We start from the raw sequence: 26,972 nt of genomic DNA on the forward strand, positions 1-26,972 counted from the left end.
GTATGTTATTTTTCTATTTTTTTCCAGACCACAGAGGTGAATTTCATTACTGCTAAGGCAACGCTCACTGCGTAACGGTAATGCTGTCCTTGGTATACTAGAAAACACAACTCATCAGAATGGATTTTAGAGGTTGAACAGAATTCCTGTGATTTTACTTTGTATAAGACAAAGTTAACAATCTTTTCTGTGCATATGGCCAGATGTCTTTCTGCAGTTTCAACTGAATCCAACAATAAGTTGGAAAAATCAAGTACTCAAGCTTTAAAATATATTTTGATGTTATTTAAAATGTAGAAATACATATTTACTCTTTACTTGCACAAACAGAACAAAATGCAAGCATATTAACTTCTCAATTTAATTTCATATTGAAGATATATCAGAGGAACTACGACTACACCTCCCCAGTAGATCACTGGTTTGTGGAGCTCAAGAAGGATTAATTTTTTTCTGAGCCTCTATATCACCAGCATACAGCCACCAAGAGGGAAAGAAGCCACAGTCAGGCACAAGACACCTATGTGGTCCTACCACATATGGACACCAATTGAGCTAAAATAGCCCAGAAGCTTGATGAGATTAAAAGTATAGATTAAAATCATACTGAATGTAAAGAAAAGTTGGATGGGAGAAGGAGGAACAAGCAAAAGACTTTCAGGACTTCACAGCCATGCTGTTAGCTCTGCACAGAAAATACATGCCAGTATCTGTGCTGGTCAGCCTACAGATTAGGAGGCTGGATTCTCCAATATTGTTTCATACACAAACAACTGACAGGAATATTTTCTGTTATCTGTTCTCCTAGAGACTACCACGGAATCATTTTGGGCATCTGTAATTTACACCTTCCTCTCCTCTTGTTTGGTCTATGAAATAGTGATACACACATGAAGACATGGTCTTCAGCATTTCCAAAACTCCACCCATATAGCATGCTACAACATACCTTCTCAGCAATGCAGGTATCACCAAGCCTTCGAATCTCTCTACCTATTTCCTTCAGAGTTTCAATATAAGTTCACAGCCTCAGCCCTTCTGTTCAGGACTTCTGATTTTGGATTTTCCACAGCATATTTACCTACAGCTTTATGAAGAACACTGAGATTAACACCTCCTATTCTTTGCATAACAAAATTATCACAGAAAAGCTAGGGGAGCTGGGAACTTCCTCAAGCATAAGCACCACAACTGAGACACCATGCACAGCTTCAAACAGAACTGCAATGTACACTTCTTTGCTACTGTCTCTTCTTATGCACATAAGAAATATAAGATCAAAAAGCTTACTAAAACAAGATTCTCAGTAAGCATGCATTTCTCCCCAAGGAAGAAGGCCAGAAAATACACTACTATAAGATCCTTAGACACGATAGTCATGAATCTTGATAATATATCTGTGAATTTTAGAGATGTAAACTTCGTGTTCATAAAAACAGACTTATCTGAGGCTGTTTCTAAAAGCATACAAATAATAATCAAAGTATTATTTAACTGTGAGCAATATGCAAAACAAAAATAGCTTAAGTCACCATCTAGCAAAGGACTTAAGTATGTATATAAGCTTATGCCCACTTCCTTGAATACCTACCTAAAGTTATGCATGTATATTAAGTTCGTTAAATTGGAAGATTGGAGTGGAGTTTTACATGGATTTACTGGGCGTCCTTTCAAATAGTATGAATAGTGCAGCAAAACCATAATTAAGCTTAGAATAAGCAGTAACTTCAATTTATATTAGTAATTTAGATAATAGATTAAAAATACTTTTATATATTTTTATATTAAAATACTAGCTTTTGAGAAAAGTAAATATCAATACCTCTGTAGAAGCAAATACGAACTTAAAACCTCACACAAGCACTTTTGTCCTAGGAATTTGATCACTTGTCTCTCTTCCTGTGTCCTGAACTCAATTCTATCTGAAAATATTTTCTTGTTGAGAGTCATTCTCTCAACTCCATTTTTGTTGCACTGGTCTCTTCCCATCCCTGTCCCAGTCTGCCCCACCCCCTTCACAAATGGTTTAGACACAATTGATATCCTTTCCATTAAAACTGTAACTGAACCTTCAGGTCCTCCTGCAAATTAATTAACGTGTTATCATGGTTCATGCTCTTATAAAAAAAAATGTTTCTACCTGCCTTCTCTCACAGCAAAAAAAAAAAAAAAAAATTAGAAATAACTTCATTATATATCTTCTGTTTCTTTCATGTAACAAATATATGTGGTATTAAATAAATACCATACTTAGCAATAAAAATATTGATGCAATTTTAGGGAGGCAGAAATCAAACCTAAAGCAACCTCCCAAAGTACTGAACTCAAACCTGCTGTACCCAATATTATAAACACACATGCAGTATTACATATTTAGTTATTTTCATTTAAATGTCCTTCTATTGAAATGTCCTTAAAAATTCTTCTACAATACATGTTGCATAACAGAGATGACCGATTTTAAAACAATTTGCCTTCCAATGGAAGCCTGTTTAATTGATTACAGAATTAACATTAGGGGCTTTTTTCCTTGACAAAAAACTAGATTGTCTGTGCTGAATTACAGCTCTATTTAAGCAACTCTGTAGCAGGTTAGTCTGTTGTTTTCATGGTGAATTTGTCCTCCCGTATCTGTTGCATATGCTACAACCCTAAGTATGTACTAGAGTTAAAACTCAACGGGGACGAGTTGTCTGGCAAAAACTCATCACCTACCATGAACTATGAAAACAAGTGAACCTTATTTCTGTGACAATAAGGGAGCAGGGGCTAACAATGAAGGGGCCACCTGACCTGAAGGCATGCTTTGAAGCTCCAGAAACCAGAGACAAAGCAGGAAACAGTTTCAGTGAACAGTAAAGGTTTGTTAGATACTACCTTTGCATGGGTTTTGGGGACTGGAATACAAGGCAGTGTAGATCAGCATCCCAACAAATCACCCACAGAGGAGATCAGCAAGAAATTGAACTTAACAACAAACTACTAGATGAGCAACACCAATCTGCTGGTTGAAAAGGTAACTGAGGCACATTCTAGGACGCATGCAGTATTACCAGAAAAAGATATCAGTAGTAAGGACAAGCAGCGATAAATATCATTCTTTGTCTACATTTCAACCCTCCTTACTGAATAACTGGAACTTATCATATCATTTTATATTGACATGATACAGATTCAAAAATAAAAGGCAGGGAGGAAAAATTCATTTTATTTAAAGAACGCTTTAAATTTGGCAAATATTGCAGAATACAGCAGTGAGAAGAATATAAAACATCATTCTTTCACCTCCTTTTGAAACTGTTATGGCAATGTTCCACTCTGTTGAAATACATGGAAGTGTTTTGTGTTTAAATTTTTAAGGTAAAACCAGAGTTTTTTCTAGGCTTCATATTTGCACGGTCTCATCAGGCTCTGCAGACATCATTCTGTGTTTTTGTCTCATGAAATGACGTTATTTCAGAGTACTATTCACTGAAACTAGTGTGTAATTCGCATGTGATCTGGAAGAACTGTTCTAACCAGCAAGCTACGCAAATCTTTAATTTGTGCAAATATGGAAAATTCATGTTTCTTGTTCTGCCACCTGTCTTGTATAGTTGACTTTCTATGGCCAAACCTAGAACAGCTTAAAATTTCAGAGCACACAATTATAGAAGCAGTTGTATATGAATTAGGTGGGGTTTGTTAAACTTCAATCATTTTGTAATTTGTAACTTTTTAAAATTACACATCTAGAAAGGCCTGCATATAGCCACTAACAAAATTTCAACTTCCAGAATGCTTCCATGTTACTCAACTAAAAAAAATAAAAAGTCCTGCTGATGAAGAGAAAGATATGCTTACGGGTTTTTTTTCAAATTCAATGGCTACTTTCCTTATTAACTATAAAGCTTCTGTCATGTCAGGCTATCCTTTTGCTTTGACAGAGCACTGATGCTCTTAAGGCAACTTTCTGGCTGCACGTAGAATTGTGAAGTCAAAAAAGAAGGAGTTCCAAATATTCGCATAACCATATTCTGAAAAACTTACTGCTCTGCAGAAAACTTTGCAATATTACGTTTTTAATATGTTACTGTTACACTGCTAACTCTCAGACTAACTTGTCACCATCTATTTAAGTATTACTAGTATCACCAAAACACAGACATTGAAATAACAACAGTTTTGACAAGACCACTTCATCAAGTCTGTTAATGACTTGCCTGTTAATGGCTAGTGCTCTTTATTCTGGGCTCAGGAGTAGATCTATCATTCAGCACAGCTGGAAATGAGAACAAGAAGCCACTGCAACTCACAACAGTTATGTCTTACTTTCCGAAACAGGCAAATGATTTACTGTCCATTTTGAGTTCCAAGTCTAAGCTTTGAACTATTAGAGGTGAGATCCTGCTTATCATGAGCAACAGAGCTTCATGAAGTAGGAGCCGTCACCTAGCACCCATACCTCTCATAGCTTAAGAAACCATCAACCACACAAACAACAGTGTCATACAGCTACAAAAAGCAGACATTCTCCTGCTACCCTCTGACATTTGGAATGCCTTTACGAGAAATGTATCCCATTGACATCCTGCAGGCACTCATAAAGTCCTTTCCTACAAGAATTGCTGGCATTCACCACTTAAAAAATAAATATAACATACCTTTACACACTATTCCTCTTCAAGCACTGATTAAACCATAATAATTAATGACTGTATACACAATTTCACTGGACTAAGAGAAAAGAAAGCATTTTATTCTTCTCAGTATTCCATCCTGGCAATCAAAGACAGTATGAATTTTCAGAGTCTCGAAGTCAGCAGAGCTAGATTTGATTTCTGATCTCCCTAATACATAACAGAAATTACAACCTCCTAAAATCCAAACATGTACAGATTTATAATCGTTGTTTTTTTATTTGTTCTGCCCTGAAGTAAGGAAACTTGAATATAGAAAGGTGGATCTAACAAGCTTTCTGGATATGTATGTGAGTACTTCAGCACTGTAAATTTTACATAAAGTAAAATCTCATTCAATAAGCTTTGTTTTGTTTTCCTTACCTATTATTGCTTTATACCAAAGGCTTACATGAAAAATAGCTTAAATTATGAATGCTAACACTTGGCAAGTATTTGGCTGTAGAAGGCAGGGATGGAGGGGGGAATACATTTTCAGAATTGAATTTTGAACTCTAAAGAAGAAGCCTGCTGCTTGCTAGCTGCAATGGGTATGGACTAGTTGCAACTTTTTATGATACCTAGACTAAGCAAAAGTGGCATGCACTCAGTCCTTCACAGACAGAGACAGGAAACTGAGCCACCAACTACAAGGCTGATCACATACTGTGCTTCTACATATGCGCTATTTAGATTGAAAACACTGAGAGCTTGGAGGTCTACAAAGGAGAGGAGTTGGAAAAGAAAGTTCCCCCAGAAGAAACAGTCATATCAGAAAGAAGAAGCAGGGCTGGCCAGATGAAGATCATGCTTAGGGGTAACATGCTGAAAGTGGGGGAAGACCCCAGAGATCAGGGTGTTGTATATCAGAGGACATCCATGTATTTTGGTTGATGACACACAAGACTGGTAGATGCAAGTTGTGTGGCACAGCAGGAACGAATGTGACTGGGTGTCCAGCCTTCTCTGGCCAGCAGCTACCTTCTTACTGGGAGGAGCAGCAGGGAGATAGTGAATGTAAGGCTGGGAAGGGAGCAAACGAGCCAGTATGAAAGGCATTACAGTAAGTTAAAGCTCTGACTTCCTCGGTTCTTAAATAAACCCCTGTACCCAGACTCGCTATGGGTTGTCGTTTACATTGTCTCCCTCATGACGTGAGATTTAACCAATAAACTGTGGGAGATAATAAACCACTTGTAATCATTTGTCCAGTGCTAGCTCAGACCTTCATGGAGAGTTTTAACAAAAGATCAACACTTATGAGTCAACATGCTTGATTCATCTATACATTCTGAATTTTTAAAGTTCAATTTTAATGTACTTCTATTCATCTGAGAATGATTCCACATTTTCAAACCTACAAGCTACAGAGCACAGAATTCTTTCTTTATGAATTTACCTGTTTTTCACCCAAGTGGAAAAAACAGGAATACTTTAGTTCACAGATTCAGGCCCTATTAATCATAAAATTACACTCCAGAGGTACTAATTTACCATAGGAAAATGAAATTAAATACTCAGCAAAATAAAGCCTCCTGCACCTTTTCTGTGCTCACACTGACCTAAATACCACAAAGTTAACACTATGAGTCCTTTACATCTTTATTTCCTCTGACTTTATTTTGTAAGTTTTTCATGGTTCTTTTCCAAGGCTTGTGAAAAAACCAATGTGATGGATTACATGCTCACTGTCAGAATTACAGCTGTCAAAAAGAAAGGGTGCTCAAAAAGAATTAGTAGCTCTTGTAAAACTTATTTAATTCCTTCAGGTTTCTTTCATAAAAGGTTAGGAACATGTTTATGTATATGGTTAAATGTTAATGGCTAAAAGTGTAATGGAATTAAAAATACAATATTATGCCGAACTCACTATGAGTACATTAAACTAATTTTAAAACACTTTGATGTAAACAATTTGCAAAAGTTTAGATATCACTTCAGATTATCCTAGGAATTCATGAATATATATAATTTTATACAGAATACAGATAGGTTGGTGTTTTGTTTTGGGTTTTTTTGTGTCATTGGATGTCCACTGGCCCTGATGGGACGCACCTTAAAGTGCTGAGGGATCTGGCTTATGTCACTGTGAGGCCACTCTCAACAGTCTTTGAATAATCATGGGAGAAGTGCCCAAAGACTGGAGGAAAGCAAATACCACTTCTGCCTTCAAGAAGGAGAACACAGGGAACTACAGTCCAGCCAGCCTCACCTTGCGTCCTGGAAAAGTGATAAAACAACTAACCCTGGAAATACATGACTACTTTTGGAATATGCTTTAGTGTCTGCACTGTGTTTTCTCAGTCCCATTTTAATCTTATTTGGATAACATTAGAAAAGGGAGAAGGGAAACTAAAAATGCTAAGGAAATGCATAATTTGCACACGACATGCCCAAGATGATATAATAAACTGGAGGAGATAAATTAATTATTGCTCTGAACCAGGGTTGATTTTTAAAAATGACAGTTCAAGAATGACTCATCATGGAAGCATCTCAAGTGTCTGGTCAAGTAGATCTGATGGTCAAAAAGATAAGCAAAATGTTTAGAGTATCATTACTCCACTGAAAATAACAACTGTTCTACTGACTTAATCAATAAATGAGGTGGAAATTAACACTGGGAAATGGTGATACTAACATTCCTCACCTGACCTTCTTTGTTCAGTTTCTGTGAGACTGACCCAAAATGAATTATACTGAGAGAAGTGACAGAGGAGAAAAACTGGCATTGTTTAGAATGCCAGTGGCATTGAAGAGACTTCCATATAAGGAGAGATTAAAAGACTGGAATTGTTTCATTTGAAAGGGAAATGAGTAAGAGTTTACTGGATTCAAGAAGAGGAGGAAGCTGAAAAAAACAAAAACCTGGAAACAAACACAAGCTTCTGCATCATCAAACTACAGGGATAGGAGTCTTCATGTCCCAAGAAGTAGGCAAGCTCTTCAAACTTAATTTTGGCAACAAGTTACATCTTAACTAGGTAAACAGAAACATTCTTGGGTCCTCTAAGAGATGGAGTAAGCCAGATTTCAGTCAGAATGACAGTGTCTCAAGGCTTAAGTCACACTACCATCCAAATATAAAAAACTGAAGACTGCAACCTATGGTAGTTCCTGAGCCTCTTCCTCCTCCTTTTCCATTTCAAATTTTTATATTTTCCAAGGGAAGGATGTTTACTTGTTTGTGCTCAGACCTGCTTTAGCTACAAACCTCAAAGAAGATGTATATTGTACCACCTCTTTCAAAATACCAAAGCCAGCAGTCAGGCAATGAAAGTAAATTTCATGAGTTTAACAGTGATATTGAAAGACGTATTTTTTACATATGCCATATTTAATTTGAAGCCTACTGGAGCAATGAATTGTTAAGACAATGGATTCAAAGAGGCTGAAAAAGCAGAGAGATTCTCCAAACATTAGATTTTTTTTCCTGACATATATCCAAGCAGTGTAGAAGACACTGTTTACAGGTTAACCAACACAACTCAACTGAAGGCAAGTTACTCCAGGTGTGTTACCTTTAATTTTTCAATTATTCTCCTCTCTAAAACATTTACGGCTACTCTCTGTTCAATACTCACCACTATCAATTAACAAACACAATAATACAAATACTTGGTAAGCACGTATGGGTCTAAGAAATGTATCAAATAAAGCCCTAAATGACAAATCGAAGAGTTTTCTGCTTAGTCTAAGTAAGGCTTGTTGCTCATTTCATGTTAATAGCCAGTGAAAATGAAGTGGGAGAGGTAGTTATTTGATGGAAAGAAATGGAGTCTGGCGAGGAAAAGAGAAATCTTCAAGTATTGTCATTTTTACAATTAGAATTTTTGTTAGCAGCAGAAACAACTGAAAAAGTATGAAGAACTGAGAAAAGGCGAAAGGAAATTTAACTGAAGTTTCCCTACCCACATAATAAAAAAAATACAATGTGATTTTTTTCTAAAAAGATCAACATTTTTTTTTCTAATGTACAACTTTAAGTGAACCTATAGCAGTGGTCTCCAAAGTCGGGTGCTCACATGCCTGTGCGTACACAAGACTATCCATTAGGGTGCAGGAAGAAAATATTAGAACTTCAGCAATGCATGTAAGTTATAAGTAAATAAACATATATTAGGGGCTGTATGCTCAAAAATTCTTAGCAATGAGGTGCACAATAAAAGAATTTGGAGACCACTGATCTATAGGACTCTGCCATGCTACCTTTAAGAAGAGCTCAAACACTGATTAAGGCACATCCTATAAAATAATTTATAGCCATGTACACGTTTCATAACACCACAGAATGAGGAAAGACTAAATAGATTAAATAAATTTGTAAAAAAAGTAAACAGAGTTGATTCATCATTTCATGGAACTATTTTCTGTATAAACATGCACTTTTTTCTCCATCATTGTCTTCATAATTATAAGCATTGCATACTAAGACAGAATGCCAATCATATGATACAATCAGATTAAAAATCCAAATAAGCACAGAAATACACATTAAAATACATGAAAACATACCACAGAACCTAAGTTTCATTCATCACCTTAAGTCTTTTGAGAAAAGGCCAGCTGAAGTGGGGGCTGCTGAAGTATAACACTTGAATAATCTATTGCGATACTGTTATTAAGTGAGTTGTGCTACTCAGTCAAAATGATAACATCTAAAACCTTGTAAAGAAGGGTAAATGTGACCCTCACCTTCAGTACAATTTTAGGCATCACAGTATAAAAAGGATATTAAGCTACTGGAGAGTGTCTAGAGCAGGGCCACAAAGTTGGTGAAGGGTTTAGAGGGGAAGTCATATGAGGAGTGGCTGAAGTCACTTCATCTGTTCAGCCTGAAGAAGAGGAGACTGAGGAAATACCACGTTGCAGTTTATTGCTTCCTCACAAGGGAAGAAGGAGGGGCAGGAGCTGATCTCTTCTCTCTGATGACCAACTCGATCAGAATTAAAATTACATCTAAGATCTTGACACGAGCGAGAAATTATTTGAGTTCAAAAAGTTTACTTAAAAATATATTGGTAATTTTGTTCCTATGAAGAAATACACTGCTTGTTTCCTTGCAACCTACATTCACAAAATTTTGCAATTATTTCGGATTTTCTGCTGCTGAAATAACCACTAAACACTAAAAACATACAGAAGGACCCAAGAAAAAATAACTAGCACGGCCTGTATTTCTATATGAGCATTAGAACCAAAGACAGAACATTAACCGCTTCTCTACTAACATTTGCCTGTCGTCTATCATTTTGCTCAGTATGTACTGTTGACGATGCAGCCAGAGAATAAAAGGAAGCGATGTTGATAGGATACCTGCTTTTTCATCCTATTTTCAGCTCCTCCCTCCCTGCAGCAGAAAGAAAGGAAGGGTAAGGCATGACAGGCAGGGAGTTCAGAAAGGTTCTTCTGATGCAGAACAAATACAAATCTTGAAGTCTGTATCCAGAAGGTAACAATTATAGCATTTATAAGCTGAAGAAAAAGACACTGAGGCAAAACATGAAAAGAAGGAAAGAATCTTTTAATCTTAAGAACTTCAAACAGAAAGGCATCTATCTCAAATTCATGATCCAAGAACAATGTAGGCTAATGAACAGTGAGAGAGATAAAATCAGTGGACTTTAACCCAATCAGTACAGAGCCTTTGCTCTACAGAAATAAGAAAAAAAGATGACATCTAGAGACAATTAAAAGGACACAGAGAAAGAATAATTTCAAAAGATAAAGTCTTGGACAAGATAGAGGAGAGTTGTATTTCTCAAATACACCAGAAAAAGAGGGTGTTAACGTAGCAATGAAGACAACAATGCTTTTTAATCACAATGAAGCAAACTCACAAACTACGGCCAACTATGTCAGTACTATAAAATTATGTTCAAAGATATATCATCATAGTGTTTATCTCAAGGAGCTGGCAGTGAAGCTAACATTACAATCCAGTTATACGTTGGTATATGGCATTTACTATAATTGCATAGCTATCCACAGCTTTTATTCAGTTCAATATATTTTATTATATACAAGACAGAACAAACTGCACTGAATCCAAATAAAACGTCAGCATCTAATGATCAGATGGTGTACTGTCTATGTGATATTAACACAGAAACGGCTTCTTAACAAAAGCAGTTGATCAATTCCTACCCTCATCAGCTCAGCAAGGGAATGCAAAATAGCTGCTATTTGACTTTCTTGCTTCAGGAATCCTGCCAAGCTGAGCACAACTGATCACAGCAAGCAGATGAAGGACATTCCAATAATCTGCACAAGATGCTAATGTTTCATCATCTGCCTTCCACTGACTGGCAAAAACTCTTAAATCCCAGTATAATTTTGTCCTAGTAAAAATAGACTTTTTATAAGCAAACTCATATTAAACTCATATTGGGGTTTGCCCTATATACCATGAAAAGAATTGGTAATTTTACACAGAAGTTTCTAATAAATTTTCACAAACTGGGTATAGCACAAGACATGAACTATGCTGGCAAGAACTAGAATCTGAAGGCATCTAAAGTAATTGTTTCATTGAAGCCTTTGAAAAACAGAACTCAAAAAGAGTCACAGTACAGAATTACAGACCCTCAGCAACCCTGATTTGTCAGCTTGTTCTATAGATGAAGAACTGTACCTCTCAATCCCCAATAGCTCTTTATTGGTGTTAACAAATGGCAGTTGAAATAAATTATTTTTAAAGGCTAGTCAAAACAATACCAAACACCTTCAAAAACTAGGGGTTAAGCTTAAAGAAGCCACTTTTATGAGAGCAAGCATAGTCCATTCCGTACAAATCTACTGTGAATTCTATATTCTGTTATTCTGGAAATTTGCAGTTGCAACCTTTAGTTCATGAGTGGAATTTGAAAGTTACATTTCACAGACTCAGTTGGAGCTTGTAGCAGATACAATTTAATTACAGCAAGACTGACAAATGCTTTTCAACTTAAGCTCACCTTACATAAAATTTAGTTCCTTTTCTTCAGTGTTTATGAATGGCTGACTGTTCATTTAGCGCCACTTTTGATAATAATTTTGACTGCAACTTCTGTAACCTTGCTTACTGGTTTGGTCCACCTACTAGTTTTTGAAAGTACTCTAATCAAAACGAACCCTTCCTACAAGTATAACTTGATAAAATCCTTTCTGCAAAGATTCAGATCCCTTTTCAGCCTGAAATGCAACTTAGCTAAGTAAATGTTGGATTCAATTAACACATTAGTGGAGATCCCCAGAGCACTAGTAAAGGACTTCTCATAGTTGTGCATCACGAGACCAGATGCACTTTTCTAATATTTTGAAAAAAAATTAAATATAAAATGAACAGCTAAGAAAACAGCAATATGGCAAGTGACACATTACTGACATATTGGTGTTATTGATATTGTTCAATGAATGCCCAGAAGTGTAGCCTAATAAATCAAATGGGTTCAATAAAATTTGCAGGTTTGAGTAATAAATTTCTGACATATGTCCACATCTCCTATATGAACACTATCAGAATCCCACATAGTCAACTGAAATAAAGTAATAAACAGGCAATATTAAAAAAAATACATAAAAAGAGGAAATAGTGTAAGAGGTGAAAATAAAACTGAGGGCCACTAATGTTCATAATTTAAGTTCCCCCTTCTTCTTTTAATCTGTGGTTCAGCAGACAGACACGCAATATTTGTTCAGTGAGTTACACGATATTTACACCCCATTAAAATCCTACCACATCAATGCAAAATGCAAATAATAATGGTCATTATGCATATAAAATCACAGCAGGTACTGCATTCTGAGCTGATTAAATTCCTTATGTTTCATCAGAAGCCTCTAGGTCTACCACAAAGTATTTCAGTTATGCAGGATGACACCAGATACAATTTTCTTCCCTAAAACAGATTTAAGTGCTTCAGCTACAATGAGCAATTCCTCTCCACTATAGATTTTTTTAGATGAACTTTTCCTACTTTTCAAGAATCTGTAACATAAGCTCTAAACCAGAAGATGATATTTATTATTCCTTAAACTGCCAAGAATATAAGTACAATAAGAAAAACAAATCAGTTGTCTAGTCTTCATAAAAGATCTTGTAATTAAATAAATTACAATAAAAACTAGAAAATGCACATTATTAGGATATGGACTGATTCTATAACTCCATAATACTAGGACTGACAGTTCACCTTTCCCTACCCTAACCAGAATCGATGTGCAATAAAAAATGAATGCCATAGATCAGTATAGCTTTTGGCATCAGATATCAGGGCCTCAGGGGATGTTCACCCACAGTGCACAGCATTTTCAGCAGCAAAGCTACAGCAATAACAGTGTTTTCTACTGTCCCTGCCAGACATGCCATTCAAAAGTAACTGCAATAATATACCTTGAATTTACAGAACTTTAGAATGCATAGTCTGTTTAGGTATGTATAAAGTAGGCTAGAAATAAAACACTTCAACCAGTTCAACATAAGCATCTGAATATATTGCATTTCTTTTGCCCTTCCCACTGCTCAGGCACTCAATTTCACCCACTGTAGCGCCCAAGGCCAATCTCTCCTGCATTTAGAGGGTTTATTATTCCCTATAAAATAAATTTTCAAGGCATATCCAAATTATTAAGTATCATGAAAAAAATTCTTACGGTCCTGTATCTAGGCAGCACTTTTTAATTAATAAGGAGAGATAATCCATCTTCAGGTCATTTGTGATGCACTATTGCCAAAATCTATAATAGTTCAGAACACTGTCAGAATATATTTCAATAAAACCCTGCCTGTATTAGTTCGACTATTTCCCCAGACATTACAGACTGTTTATATAGTTCTTGCTCTTCTCCAGTATTGCAGAACATTGCAGAAATTAATTGTTGCATTTATTTAAGGTTCATCTGTGGAAGGACACTGATGTTCTTTAGTGTCAGCAGAGAATATGTATTTAATATATTGTATAATTTAAGATATCTGACTAAAGGCTTTCATTTGTAGTAGTGTAATAATCAGTCAAGCCATGATATATTACAGATTTCACTTGCTGTCCTTTAGAGAGAATGAGTCTTCCAACCACAGTGTTTTGTACTGAAAAATACTGAACTATTAGCAGATGAATCTAACATTGCAGAAATTGCTGAATTTAAAGTTCATGTGCAACTGGAGGAGAAAACTGTTCCCTATTCTATAGTACTAGAGCAGGTATTGTGTGGCTGGTCTTTTACTTACACTTGCTGTAGTGTTTAGGTGCTGGTATTATAGCATGTCACTATAAAAAATATCTCAGCAATTACTCTTCACAGGAAACTCCTGCAGTAGGACAAGAGGCAGACTGAAAGCAGATGCAAATTGATGAAGGCTGGGATTCAACCTTTAGGAAATCAAACCAAGGAATCTGGTATGACCGCGCAACTGAAAAGGTACAAACAACTGAGCCACCTTTTTTCTTGGGTTTCAGCTGTTAAACTTGAGATATCACCAACTGATGACTGACTGGTCTCCACTCCTCTTCTGACAAACCTTGTGTTGTTATCAAGGTTTCATTAAAAGATCTCTTTATGTAGCTAGGTGGGTAACAACTTCTTTTGTTTGGTTGGTTTTTGTTGTTTTTTAAAGCCGATTTCAATGTTTTATTAAAAAATCGCAATGGGTGGTCTAAGCAGCAGCTTGCATCAATTAACTACGTCACTTTAAAACCTCATATGTGCAACTGTACTAGCAGAAAGGCATTTATTTGCATGTAATCACATGGGCATGCCCACCAAAGCAGAAAGCAAGCAAAGAAGAATTAAAGACTCAGAAACCCTGTGACTATGTAGGTGTGATCATACCCTATTTCCTAAAAAAACCTATGAAACAGTATGGAAAAAAATATTACTTCATATAATTCTTAATTCATCATAATCTTACATATGAATTTTGCATTGTACATTTATTGGATACAACAATTTTCTTAATCTATTAATTTCCTCTATTACAAAGACCTCCAAAAAGATTTGACTGCACCACATTTTCAATTTTCAATTTTCTTTTTCTTTTTTTAACCCATCATGACAGTCAGTTGCACAACTTTTGATACAGTTGATACAGTCAGTGAATTGCAGAAGTCCATCACAGAAATAAAACATCACTGAAATTACAAAAATCAATAAAAAGAAGATAATAAAAAAGATAAATTGTTTTCATGAGTTCATAATAACTAAAATCAGATAAAATTATATAGCTTACTGATACTGTCAAAAACTGTATAAAAGAATTATTAGAAAGTTTATAAAAGCATATAAACAATACATCCAATAAAGCACTAAATTCCTTGCTTATTTTTTCCATCACATCTAACTTACTGATCTGATTATTTTCTGTGTAAAATATGAAATAGAGATTGCTCATATCTTTGCAAAACACAAAAAAATTGTTTCCTGATATGGAAAAGATGAATAATGACTTACAGGAATGACTTGCATTATTCCTCATTGTTCTTCTTCCTATTCTAATCAAAGAGCATGGAATAGGGTCCCATACAAGAGAACTACATTTAAAAGCTCAGATGGCTTAGATTGTGTGACTTAACTCTTACCTCCACTCCTTTCAAAAAATAAGGACTTGGCTTTCTCTTCATTAATACTACACTCATCTATAGATTCAATTCCTTCATATGACTTATGTGTCTCCCTATTTTTAAGTAGCTTTCCAGACACACTAGCTGCACATTTCATCTGCAAAAATAAAGTCCTTCAGCCACTTTCTAAGTTTTATCAAACAGCGCCTTTACACCTTTACAAATCCAGCATTTGCTCTACTGCATACCCTTTGCACCACACCTAGACACATACCTCATCCCTTCTCACATCTAACCTTTTGGTAAGTCCTGTTGACATCTAATGGCATCCCCAAACTTCCTCTGCGTTCCAGTCACGTAACTTCTGCTTATTTCCTACTTCAGTTATTCACTCTTCATGGTCACCCTGCTAGCCAAACATGCTTCTTAAATCTGTTTTATCATTTCATTGCCTCAAAAATTTGGCCTTTCATCTTATGATTCACTCATACTACAACCCTTATTAAATCCTGTCACCTCCAGACTATCATTTTCATTCTCTGGCCTCACACTGACTTATATTCTCAGTTTATCTGCTCTGACTTTTGTACTTCCTAGGCCCTCATTATTTTATTTTGTTACACTTTTTCACCTTCTACACAATCATTTATACTTGTCAGACTATCAACAGTCCTGTACAAGAAGAATTCACCACTTCTTAAGCATAGCCATCCATAAATAATACCTAGTTCTAGAATGTATTTCCCATCTTAAATGTAAGCTTTCCTCTTCCTTTCCTAAATAATTTTTAAAATAAATCACATCAGGAATCGGAGCAATGCCTGGAAGGCATTGTTATGTAGGGCTTTGAAAAAGCAGTTACTCTATTTACGATGAACGTATTTATGGCACCTCACAAAAGCTAAAAATCTTTACTTTAAAAGGAGCCAGGTTACTGTTAGCAAGAACAGCCTTGACAATTCCTCCGTAGATAATTATGAACTGACTTCTTTGACTAACTGAAAAATGTATACTCTTTCCAAATAAATATTAAATTGTTGATACTTCATGAAAAATGTGAAGAACAATCCTAATTTTCAAGCTACTCTATTAAGAAAATGTTAAAATATCTATTGTATTTTGTTGTTACTTGTTACATTGTATTTCTACTGTGCTTCTTTGTAAAGGGTTGTGCTGACACAAAAGATATTTTTTTTTCCTCTAAAAATGTAGAATATACATTCAAATAGACATTTCAAATTTCTTATTAAAATTAATTTGTTGCTTAACTAGTAGTATGGACAAAATAAAGTCCTTTTAAAAGTACACAATGCAGCAGGAAAAAAAATAATTAACAGGCACAATATGCCTATATACATCTGAGAAAGACTTTGACCCAGTGGAGGTCAAAATCCATACAAACAAATACTCTTTCATCTTGACTCCTAACTAAGACAAAAATACCTTGGATCTTTTTGATTGCAAATGCATGACAGTAATTTTCATTGATTTTCAGTTACCTGACAAGACAACTTCAACCAGGTCTCCTTCTTGAATATCTGCAGCTGATTTCACCAACTGGAGAATGTTTTCAGAGGAAGGGTCATGACGGAATAGCAGAATTTTGTCGTACATTCCATAGAAACCACATTCAGGAAACTGCAAATACAAACCCATGAGAATTTACTACACTTTAAAATATGTAACTTTAAAATACAATAAATACAATTAATTTGGAAGGCAGAGTAGTCCATTCCTCAGACTGGTACCAAACAGTGTATATATATTTTCATATATGACAATATTTTTCACTATATTCTGAAAACAACTTCCCCCTCAAGGAAGCAAGATCATTTGCCTTCCTCTTTTTCTGTGAGCAATGATATTCACCAGGAAATGAGAAAGAAATAAGGGCATCCTTTAGCTACTGCTGACTACTTTTCAAAGACAAGCTCCTGAGCAAGACAATCCAATTTAGACCCTCCTGGAGCAGGTGTTTGGTCTAGATGACCTACAAAGGGCCCTTCCAGTCTATATCATTCCATGATTGTATGACATCTCCAAGATTAGTGTCAAAAAGATGCCTTGAGTCTGGAAAAAATATTTTCCATGTCTGCCTAAGACACAATGCCCAAATGATAACTCATGAGAAAATACCTATTTCTGGAGACTAAAGTTACTAGATGTATACTATCTTAAGTTACTAAACACACAAAAAAATTTCCAAACAATCTTAAGAATGTATTTCAATGCAAATGTGTTGCAGCCTTAAAACCAGATTAAGATGCAGTAAATATTAAAGATTAAAACTGTAAGAATAAACCAAATAATGTTAAAAGACCTTAATTCTCAAGTTCTCATTGTTTCCAAATATCATTGAAATAAAAATTATTCAACCGAGTGCCAGAAGTATTCTTCTAGTTTAAGAACGAATTAAATTCATGGCTTAGATGTGAAACAGTTACTCTGGATTTTAAAGAAATTTGCTTTACATTAAGCATAAATGGGAGTGAATCTAAGCTTTTTAAAGATGTAATTTGATTCCTCAGATAAACTACTTTCACACCAAGAAAGCCATTTTGATGGTGCAATTCTCCAAACGAAACACTGCATAAGGACCAACTGTTGCAACAGTGACAAAATATATTCCCTCAGCTAAGCTTATTCCTGCCAAAAATAATGTTGATATGCAAAAACAAAAATAAACAAAAGGCAGCCATATTGCTTAGTACTGCAATACTATAAATAGCATTTATTTTTGCCAAATGCAGGGCAAAATGGCATTGTATTTAAATTCCCAATACTAATAAAGTGGAATTAGAAGGAGTGAAACAGTCATTGTAGTTTCTATAATGAGGAAATACAATATTTCTGTAAGAATCAGAAGAGTAGAAAATTGTTTATGTAGTGTCCAGAAAAAGGATCTATTTCTGGATGCTTAAAAAGGCATCAGTACGCATTAAGACACTACAGTACTCCATATAGACATTGGTTGCCTGCTCAAAGTGTGAAATGAAATGCACCTTCTTCAACTTCTTTCAGTGTGGTTTAATCTAAGCTGCAATAGTTTAAATCTGAAACAGGATAAATGACCTTTACAGCAGAATAACTTCTTAAACTGCCACAGTTTAGTTATGTATTTAAAGTGCAGCCTGTCCCCATTTCTTTAACTGAGCAAACGATCAACTCTCTAACATGATTTATATCACTCACAAACAATTCTGGGTTCCAGATTTGGAATTTATCAAAATGTCTGCATTTATAGAAGTCTATTCTCAGTCTGACGTTATTTATTAGATATTTCCCACTTTAATGAGACGAAATATTGGACAGCATACACTTAAAACTACAAAATGTGTTCAGTCTAAGAATGAAAGATTCAACACACTTGAAGATAAGTTAAAAATTTAGTTTGCCATAAGCTGATATTCTGGAAAAGCTGAGACTATTTCTTAATTTAAAAAAATTAAAAGAAAATACAAATAAGAAATAATACAATTACATGTGCAATGTGAATCCTTTTATGAGCCTTACTGCTATTTGACAAACTCATACTATCAACTTTTATATTTCAGATCAATTTATGAAAGATGTGTAAGAGTCTAAGGAAGACACATCGTATTAGGTATAACCTCCATAAAAAGGAAGATTCTTTAGCCTAGATACATGCACTACCTAAATCATTACATTAGTATAAATCATTGCATTCTTCACATACAGAAAACACTGATGCCAATAGGGAAGGAATAACCTGTTTCTCCTCTGCATGGAACCTTAGGGATTAGCAAATTAGAACACAGGAAGGGATACAATACAGGTAATTAGACTAGACACAAGGAAAACTTTGCAAGAATAAGATTTTTTTTTAAAAAAATCTCTATTGTTGGAGGAATTTTAACACAACAAATCAAACAAATGTCAGGAATCTGACTGTTGATCTTGCTATGTTGGGATAGAAGGATGAAATATATAGACTCATATGACCTAATGATCATAATGCTGAAAAATTTACTATCTAGAATAAATGGGGACAAAATAAGTGGCTAAACGTGTACTGCTGATTTATATATTTTTCATGTAATAATTTATTAAGTACAATTCTCCCCATCCACAAGCAATGCTAAGTCTTGCTTACCACAGAATCCCACAATAGTCACGGTTGGAAGAGACCTGTGGAGATCATCTAGTCCAATCCCTGCTGCTAAAACACTTTCACCTGAAGCAGGCTGCACAGGAATGTGTCCAGGTGAGTTTTGAATATCTTCAGAGATGGAGAGCCCCACAACCACTCTGAACAGCCTGTTCCAGTGCTCTGTCACCCCCAAAGTAAAGAAATTTTTCCTTATGGTGTGGTGGAACTTCCTGCATTCCTGTTTGCACCAGTTGCCCCTTGCCCTAACACTGAGCACCACTGAGAGAAGTCTAGCCCCATTCTCTTGATACCTGCCCTTTAGACACTTATACGCATTAATAAGACCCCCTCACAGTCTTCTCTTCTCCAGGCTAAACAAACCTAGGCCTCAGCCTCTCCCCATGAGAGATGTTACAAGCCCCAGATCATCTTCATGGCCCTCATCTGGACTCTCTCCAGTAATTCCATGTCTTTCTTGAGCTGGGGAGCCTAGAACTGCACACAGTATTCAAGACAGGGCCCCACTAGGGCAGAGTAAAAGGGTAGCATAACCTCCCTTGATCTGCTAGCCACACTCCTCTTAATGTACCCTAGGATACCTATACCTATCCACAGTGATATTATATAAAAAAATGCTAATCTCAGCATGATTATTCTCAATAAAACTGTCATCACCATACAGAGAAAACTTTGTATTATATACCCACAGGTTTTGTCCATTAACTTATTAAACCAAGGTAATTTAAAGTAATTTTACTAAATCAAAGGCAATCTAATAAAATAAATCTTTTTGAAAAATTAAAATATCCTAAGAAGATGTACAAGCATTAGCTTTTCTACAAGAGCAGTTAACACTGTCCAGCCTTGTTATGTAGATGTTTATTTATTAGCTTTTAAACTATTAATATTTACTGACTGTACATACATAGATCATCCAGACTGTGAATACTTTAATAAAATACATTTCCACAAGAAACAGAATGTAAATACATACCTCTCAAGTGTCGTGACAACCCTAATTTTCACTTCTACAAATCTCAACAACAAAAACCTGAATGTCAGTTTTCAGCATTTCCACTCTTGACTTTTCAATGATGCTTGTCTCATGTTATGCCAATAGTTTCTCCTTACATGTGCTGCAATATCAGCACAATAAAAGTGTATTATTTGGGAAAAGCATAGCAGATTTTTCTTCCAAACACTTAGCCTTAAAAAATGGCTGTCTAAACATTCATATAAAACATGTTTTATATGATGTTGTAGCAGCTTTTATAGTAAAAACCAAGAAGCTACTAGCATTTGATGTCACTCACAAGCCAACTGAAGTTATGTGCTTCTTTCACCTCCTGAACATATCACATAACCATTGTCTATCCGTAAGACTTAAAAAAAAAAATTAAAAAATTAAACATAGTAATAAAAACAAAATAAATCACTTTTTCAGATGAAGAAAACCTGCTGGTCAGGATCTCAAGTAACAATTTGGTATTGCCCAGCTTGTGGGTACTATGGCAGCAGATTATCTATAAAACACAGGGCAAAAGGGTGGTTAGCACACAGCAACTGTAAACATCTCAGGAAATCCTCCAAAATATTTCACCAATAACTGTACAGCAGCCAAACGATTATGCAAATCTGGGGTTTTCATTTAAAGACTTCAAGTGATACAACAAAAAAAATTGCAGGTTCTTATGACATTTGAATAACTGGAATCTCCAATTATAAGTACTCACTAATTAATTAAATCCATTATCTGTTGTATCAGCCAATAATTTCAATAGCATATGTCTGTCCACATGCAGACACAAGGTGAACTACGTATGTCCACAACTGTGTTCTTATTAACAGTCATTCTTAATACAAGGATCAAAGACAAACTACTAAAAAAACCCTGGTGATATTCAAAACTCTGTGCAAATACTGTGGCAATCAAATGGTTTTATTACTAAAGAAACAGAATGTTAAAAGACCTGATACATATAAATGTTAATGTATTTCCAATATAAATTTGGAACCTTTCAATAACTAATCATAATTATTCACATACATGCATTCAGCCTTCCTCTTTGCTCTAGTAAAGCACAATTTTTAATAGAAATGAACTAAAAGGAAAGGTGACACAGTCTAAGGTGAGACAACTCTCCCCAGTTTATGTATTTGGAAATTTAGCACATTAGATATCTCAAATGAAAAACTGACCAGAAATAGATTTTTTTCCACATAATGAACTTTATCTGGAAAAGCTAGAAAACACAAACTAAACATTGATACTGGTTTAAGTGTAAATCCTAATGTAAAATAATCCAAATGTTGAAAAAGTGTTTCTGTGATCATTTTGCAAAAATACTTCTTTCAAAATACGGAAATTGTCATGGTTTTGTAACAGAATAGGTAGGCAGATTCTCAGTGCTAAAAGTGCAACAGAAAAAAAAGTCCTCATCTTCTTCTCTGTCTTTTTGTATGCTGTTACAATTCTGCACATTTCCTGTAAGGTACGGTTTCTGTTGCCTAATTCTAGGAAGTAATGAGAGTTGCCTTTTTTATTTTTTTCAGTTTTCATTGAAATTTTTCTTAAAATCAAACAAAGTCCTTTTTAGTGATTACTGTAACAGCAATAAGAACCTCGATAAAACCTGGAAGTCTTTCACAGCATAAATATAACAGCCAGCACACATAAGGCCTGTGGGCTAAACAATGTCTTCACAGCATGTGGAGAAGTTTAGTCATGCTGAATGTTTGTTGACCTAACCTAAGTTGCTAAAATGTGTGTTAGGTTGAACTAATCCTAACTTGTTTAAAAATAAATAAATAAGCAGTCTTACACTGATCCATCTGTTTTAAAACAAAGATATAAATGTACAAAATTTCTGAAACAATCACATTAACCAAATTGAAATATTCTTCTTTTATATTCTTAAAATAACAACGCATGTTATTTTTAGAAGTCAGGATTTCCTTTCTCTACAGAGGTTACAACACAGCAGACTAACGATATTGAAAAGCACAGAATTTTTGGCCAAGAGCACTGCCTAAATTTTCACTTAACTGTGGCAATCACTATTAACTCCCTTACAAAATTCAAGAGATTTTTAAAAGGCTCTGTTTACCAAGTGCAAAGCTGTGAGGAAAACATTAGTCTCTCCTCTGTGCATAAAGAAAAAAATATAAGACTTCATGGTTTTGTTGTAAAAAAAAAAAAAAAAAATCAGTATTCAGACTTTCTTCATATACACCACTACACTTATTACAAACTAACACAAACTCCAGAGTTTAAATATAAGTTCACACTATAACTATACAGAATATACATAATAACTTTTGAGTAAGAACAGGAGTCTGCTTCAGTCACAGTGGCATCTTCACTTCGTTCCAGGATGTTTCATGCTGTACTTATGATATCTCAGAAATGGTGATGCTCCGTAGACCTTTCCAGTGATTTGATTTGCACTTGCCAGGCAGTCAAACAGTAAGAATAGTCAATAAATGCTTAATTCCTTTCTTTCCTTCTTTCTTTTTCATTTTCCCCAATGCCTCACTGCCATGTAGCTGAATTCTTTGCCCAGAAACAGGGAGATGACATTCGCGCTACTAATTTCAAATAGTTCCTGACACATGCTAAGACCCAAACTGTCTAGACATCATCTCAGAGTGTGATTTGGCATGGTTCAAACTGTATCAAGAAGTGCACAATTAAACACCTAAAGGTTTACGTGATTTTGAGCCAGTGCTTGAGCCTGTATTCTCATTTTAGTTTATAGACATATTTTCAAATATAACTTCAGAGCAACATCACCATTTGGTACACTCCTAACATCAGTTAAGCTTCTTAACGCTTTAATATGGATCTTGTCTTTCCCTATTTACAGTATTCTTCTTACTTTTTTCTACAGTCCTTGCTTAATTACATGTTATATAAAGCACAACGTGATACTTGCAGTATAGAGGTTAACAAGTCTTTTCCAAGGGGGTTGCCAGAGAAGATCAAACTTCTTATTGTTCGTGATGTAAACAATATTTTAGATAACAAATACGCACAAACAAGTATTTTGCTAATTCTGTTTGCAGCAGTGATCCGTTGCAGAAACTGGACTCCTTCATCTCTCTCAGATCAGGATCACAGTACTTTGCCCAAATGCACTGACTTGGACTGGCACCAGACTACAACTTTTTCTGCAGCTGCCATCTATGGAACAGCGATGACCACAGAGGAAAAACACAGCTGAGCTCCCTCACAGAAATATCTGTAAAACAGATGAAACATGGCCACGGTGAAACATAAGAACATAGCTATTTTGGAGAGAGCCTGACCTCTGAGGAACCTTTTTGTGAGCCTCTTACAGAACAGGTTGTTCCCTGTGGCCGTTCAGGGCAGGAGCTGCTTCCTTTGCAGAACATCTTTAAATAAACATGTTCTACCTATGTCTCCTGAAACTGCATGTCAGTTTGCCTTCTGTAACTCAGATTTCTCACTGCCAAAAATATTGAGTATGCACCACATTACTCAAGCTACTTTTACGTAGATTTTAAAAACTCCCAGTGCAGGGCAAGCAGCAAGAGATAAGCAGAGAAACAAAATAAAGGCAACTTAACAACATGCCATTTTTTTCAAATCTAGACTCTCTTACCAAACAGCAAACAGAAAGGAAAGTTGACACACCAGAAACACAGCTCAGAAAGGTCGTTAAAATTTACTAGTGTGATTGCAATTGAGAAATTCAGTAAAATCATTGGTGACTTTGTGGATCCTGACTTCCGCTAATGTTGCTGTAGTGATTTTAAGAAATCTGAAGACTAGAAGGTGAGAGGGAGGTGGGGGTGGGGTGGGGGTGCTCTGTGTGTGTGTGAAATGTTTTCTCTTATTGTTCCCAAACTAAGTCTGGCAAGTGATTGCTGCCTGGAATCAACTCACCAAAATTCAATGCAACTTAACATGAAAATATTAAGTAATAACACTTCAGTCTAAACCAAGTGATCTTCAGCATAATCAGTGCAATCCTATTTGTACTATCACAAGACACTAATATAACTTTCTTTGTTTCCATTTAAAACATTTGATTTCTTTTTCATTGAGATTTTTGTGGAACTACTTAATTCTGAATTACTGCATGTAATGGGTTACCAAAAATATATGCTCATTATGTCTTGGAAATTGATTTTTAGTAGCATGATGTAAAGACTACCTTAACTTAAAATAACCTCTGACTCTTAAATATAATTCATGCTCTCCAAGAGTTAGGTTTTTTACTATTACTTTCTCAGAATTATGTGAATATTCTGCTACAGCTTCCAATGCAGACAGTGCAGTCAATCAGATGTAAGGAAAGAGCAAGTCCACTCAGATAGTAAGAAATCCCTCAAATATTTTTATCACATAAAAGTTCTAAAAGTTCATGTGATGTGCAAATCAAAACATACTGTGTTGCTGACTTCTCTATCTTGTAGATTAAAGAGTTAATTCAACATGAATACTTAGAGAAGTGATAATAATAAACACACTACAATGAAGCTCAAAAGAGAAACTGCTCTTAATGTCCTGTTGCAGCCAAAAATATTATCACATATACCACATCTGCATAATTTCCCTGAAATTTTTCACTGGCAGAAGCACTGAGAGAGAGCACTAACAGTTTGCGTCTTCTCCATTTATTCATACTGAGAGTTCGAGAGCACTGTTCTGCTAGCTCTGATCCACTAATGCCACATTTCTCTTTCTAAGGCAACCCAGGAACCTCAGCAGAAAGGCTCTCAGAGTTCCTGTTTATGTTATCAGTGCAGCCCAACACTGTCCACCTCCGTACAGAGTTATGGAGCTTCCCATGAAACATTTAGGAGAAGAACGTGACAACAACCGTGTCACATTGTTGACAGGCGGCCATTTATGTAGATGCTTACCAAACAGATTGCAGTTCTCACTGAGGAGGCTGAGAATTGGAACAGAATCTTTCATACACTTCAGGGAATGAATAGGCAGGAAAAGGATGATGAATCACTAAAAAATCAAATATTTTTTTTAGTATCTTCAATCAAAAAAAGATTTAAGACAGTGACTAGAGAGTCCCTTGCTCACAAGCATTCACTGTCTCTGAAGGTGCAATCCTAATAATTTTATGCCATATACTACATCTGGGAAAACAAACTCATAATTTAAGAAAGATGAAGAAACCACTTCAAGAGCCAATCCTACGCATTATTTAAAAAAATCCCAAACAATCTAACCTCCAAAGCCCCATTTCTGTGAGAGTCTACCATCCAATGTGTTTTAGCTATCTCTGAGCAAGCATTGCATCAATTCCAGAGACACAGTCAGACACATAACCCACGACAACATAGACACAGAGTAAGTGTCCTTCACCTTTTTACAGAAAGCACAACATGTCAACTGCTTACATGTGTTCAAAGTTTCTGTGAATGAGGTAAGAGATCTAGATAGATCTAATAAAGGTAAGAGACCTAGAGATCATTCTCCCTTGTTTATATCTCTACTCTACTTCCAAAATACACCTCATTTCCTTCAAGACAGATGTCAGTCTAGATAACTGCATAATTTTAAAACTTTTTTTTTTTGCAAAGAAATGGAAACCAAAACAGTTTAGATCAAGACTTCTGTTTTAATTAAAGCATTCCCAAATACGTGGTTTCCTCTTGAAAAAGCAGAACTCCCTTACATTTTGAGTAAAGTGTTACGAGAGATTTTGAAAATTACTTACTCTTCCATCTGCTCACAACATTAATTCTATATTCTAGGAAGTACAGTAAAACCCATTTGAAAAATACTTGTAAAAAGCTCTCTTCTACTGAATTTAATAGAAATGTGAACATTTTTTTTAAGCATAAGAATGTTGATTCAACTTTTAATTCTAATATCTAAGTTTGCTCCTTGGTCAGTTGTCTATTTTACTTCCATTTATTAATAACTAGGATCTTTATTAACAAAAGATAATGAGACAACATCAAATAACAGGATTACTTGGTTTCCTAATCCTATAATGAATGTAACGAGGAGGAGTTTATAGCAGGATAAAAGGCTGAGGGTGCTTACACTGGACACCAGTTCTGCATGAGTAGACATACCTAGAACCAGGTATGCATGGGAAGTCATGGCTAACTTATAAATATGAACTCCTAATATGTTATACATGTTAATTCCCCCTTCAAAATGTGTTTTAGAAAAGCCAAAATACTAACAGGAAACTATCCAGAACAGCCAATAAAGAACATCAGGACAGAAATATCTATAAAATGATTGTTTTATGCAAATTTAGCATCTCTTTGCAGATCTGAGTACGGCATGTAATGGGAGGTTTGGGATTCATTGTTCACAACACCCAAAAAGATTTTCCTTGCCAAACACCTGTTTGGGGATAGAAAAAACAGCAAGATTTTATTTTATGTAGTAATATTATATATATATACAGACTCCTAGACAGTGAGTCACTCAGGAAGAGGCCATTTGGGTTGCTAGGCCTTCCCACATGACAGTTTCAAAGCTGGACCTTACAACTTATTAAACATAGTCCTAGTCATTATGCTAGGACAAGATCACTAAAGAAACAGAAATCACTGAAAGATGCATGGGATCACACTGAGATTACAACAAACTTTTTGTCTCTGTAGTAGGCACTGAACAAAAATTGGACAGTTAAGCGATAAAATAAAAATTCCTCT

At 35.4% G+C, this 26,972-nt stretch overlaps 1 protein-coding gene across 2 annotated transcripts in view; it reads right to left on the reverse strand.

The window, feature by feature from the left end:
- Window positions 1–26,972, reverse strand: part of PRKD1 (protein kinase D1) — a 132,477-nt gene that overhangs the window by 45,413 nt on the left and 60,092 nt on the right. For both annotated transcript variants that reach the window (XM_069858371.1, XM_069858372.1), the window contains exon 2: window positions 16,696–16,834. In XM_069858371.1, coding sequence (XP_069714472.1) covers window positions 16,696–16,834 — 139 coding nt within the window. The remainder of the gene's footprint in view (window positions 1–16,695; window positions 16,835–26,972) is intronic.

The sequence above is a fragment of the Phaenicophaeus curvirostris genome, chromosome 5 (assembly GCF_032191515.1).
Source record: "Phaenicophaeus curvirostris isolate KB17595 chromosome 5, BPBGC_Pcur_1.0, whole genome shotgun sequence".
Taxonomy (NCBI): Eukaryota; Metazoa; Chordata; class Aves; order Cuculiformes; family Cuculidae; genus Phaenicophaeus; species Phaenicophaeus curvirostris.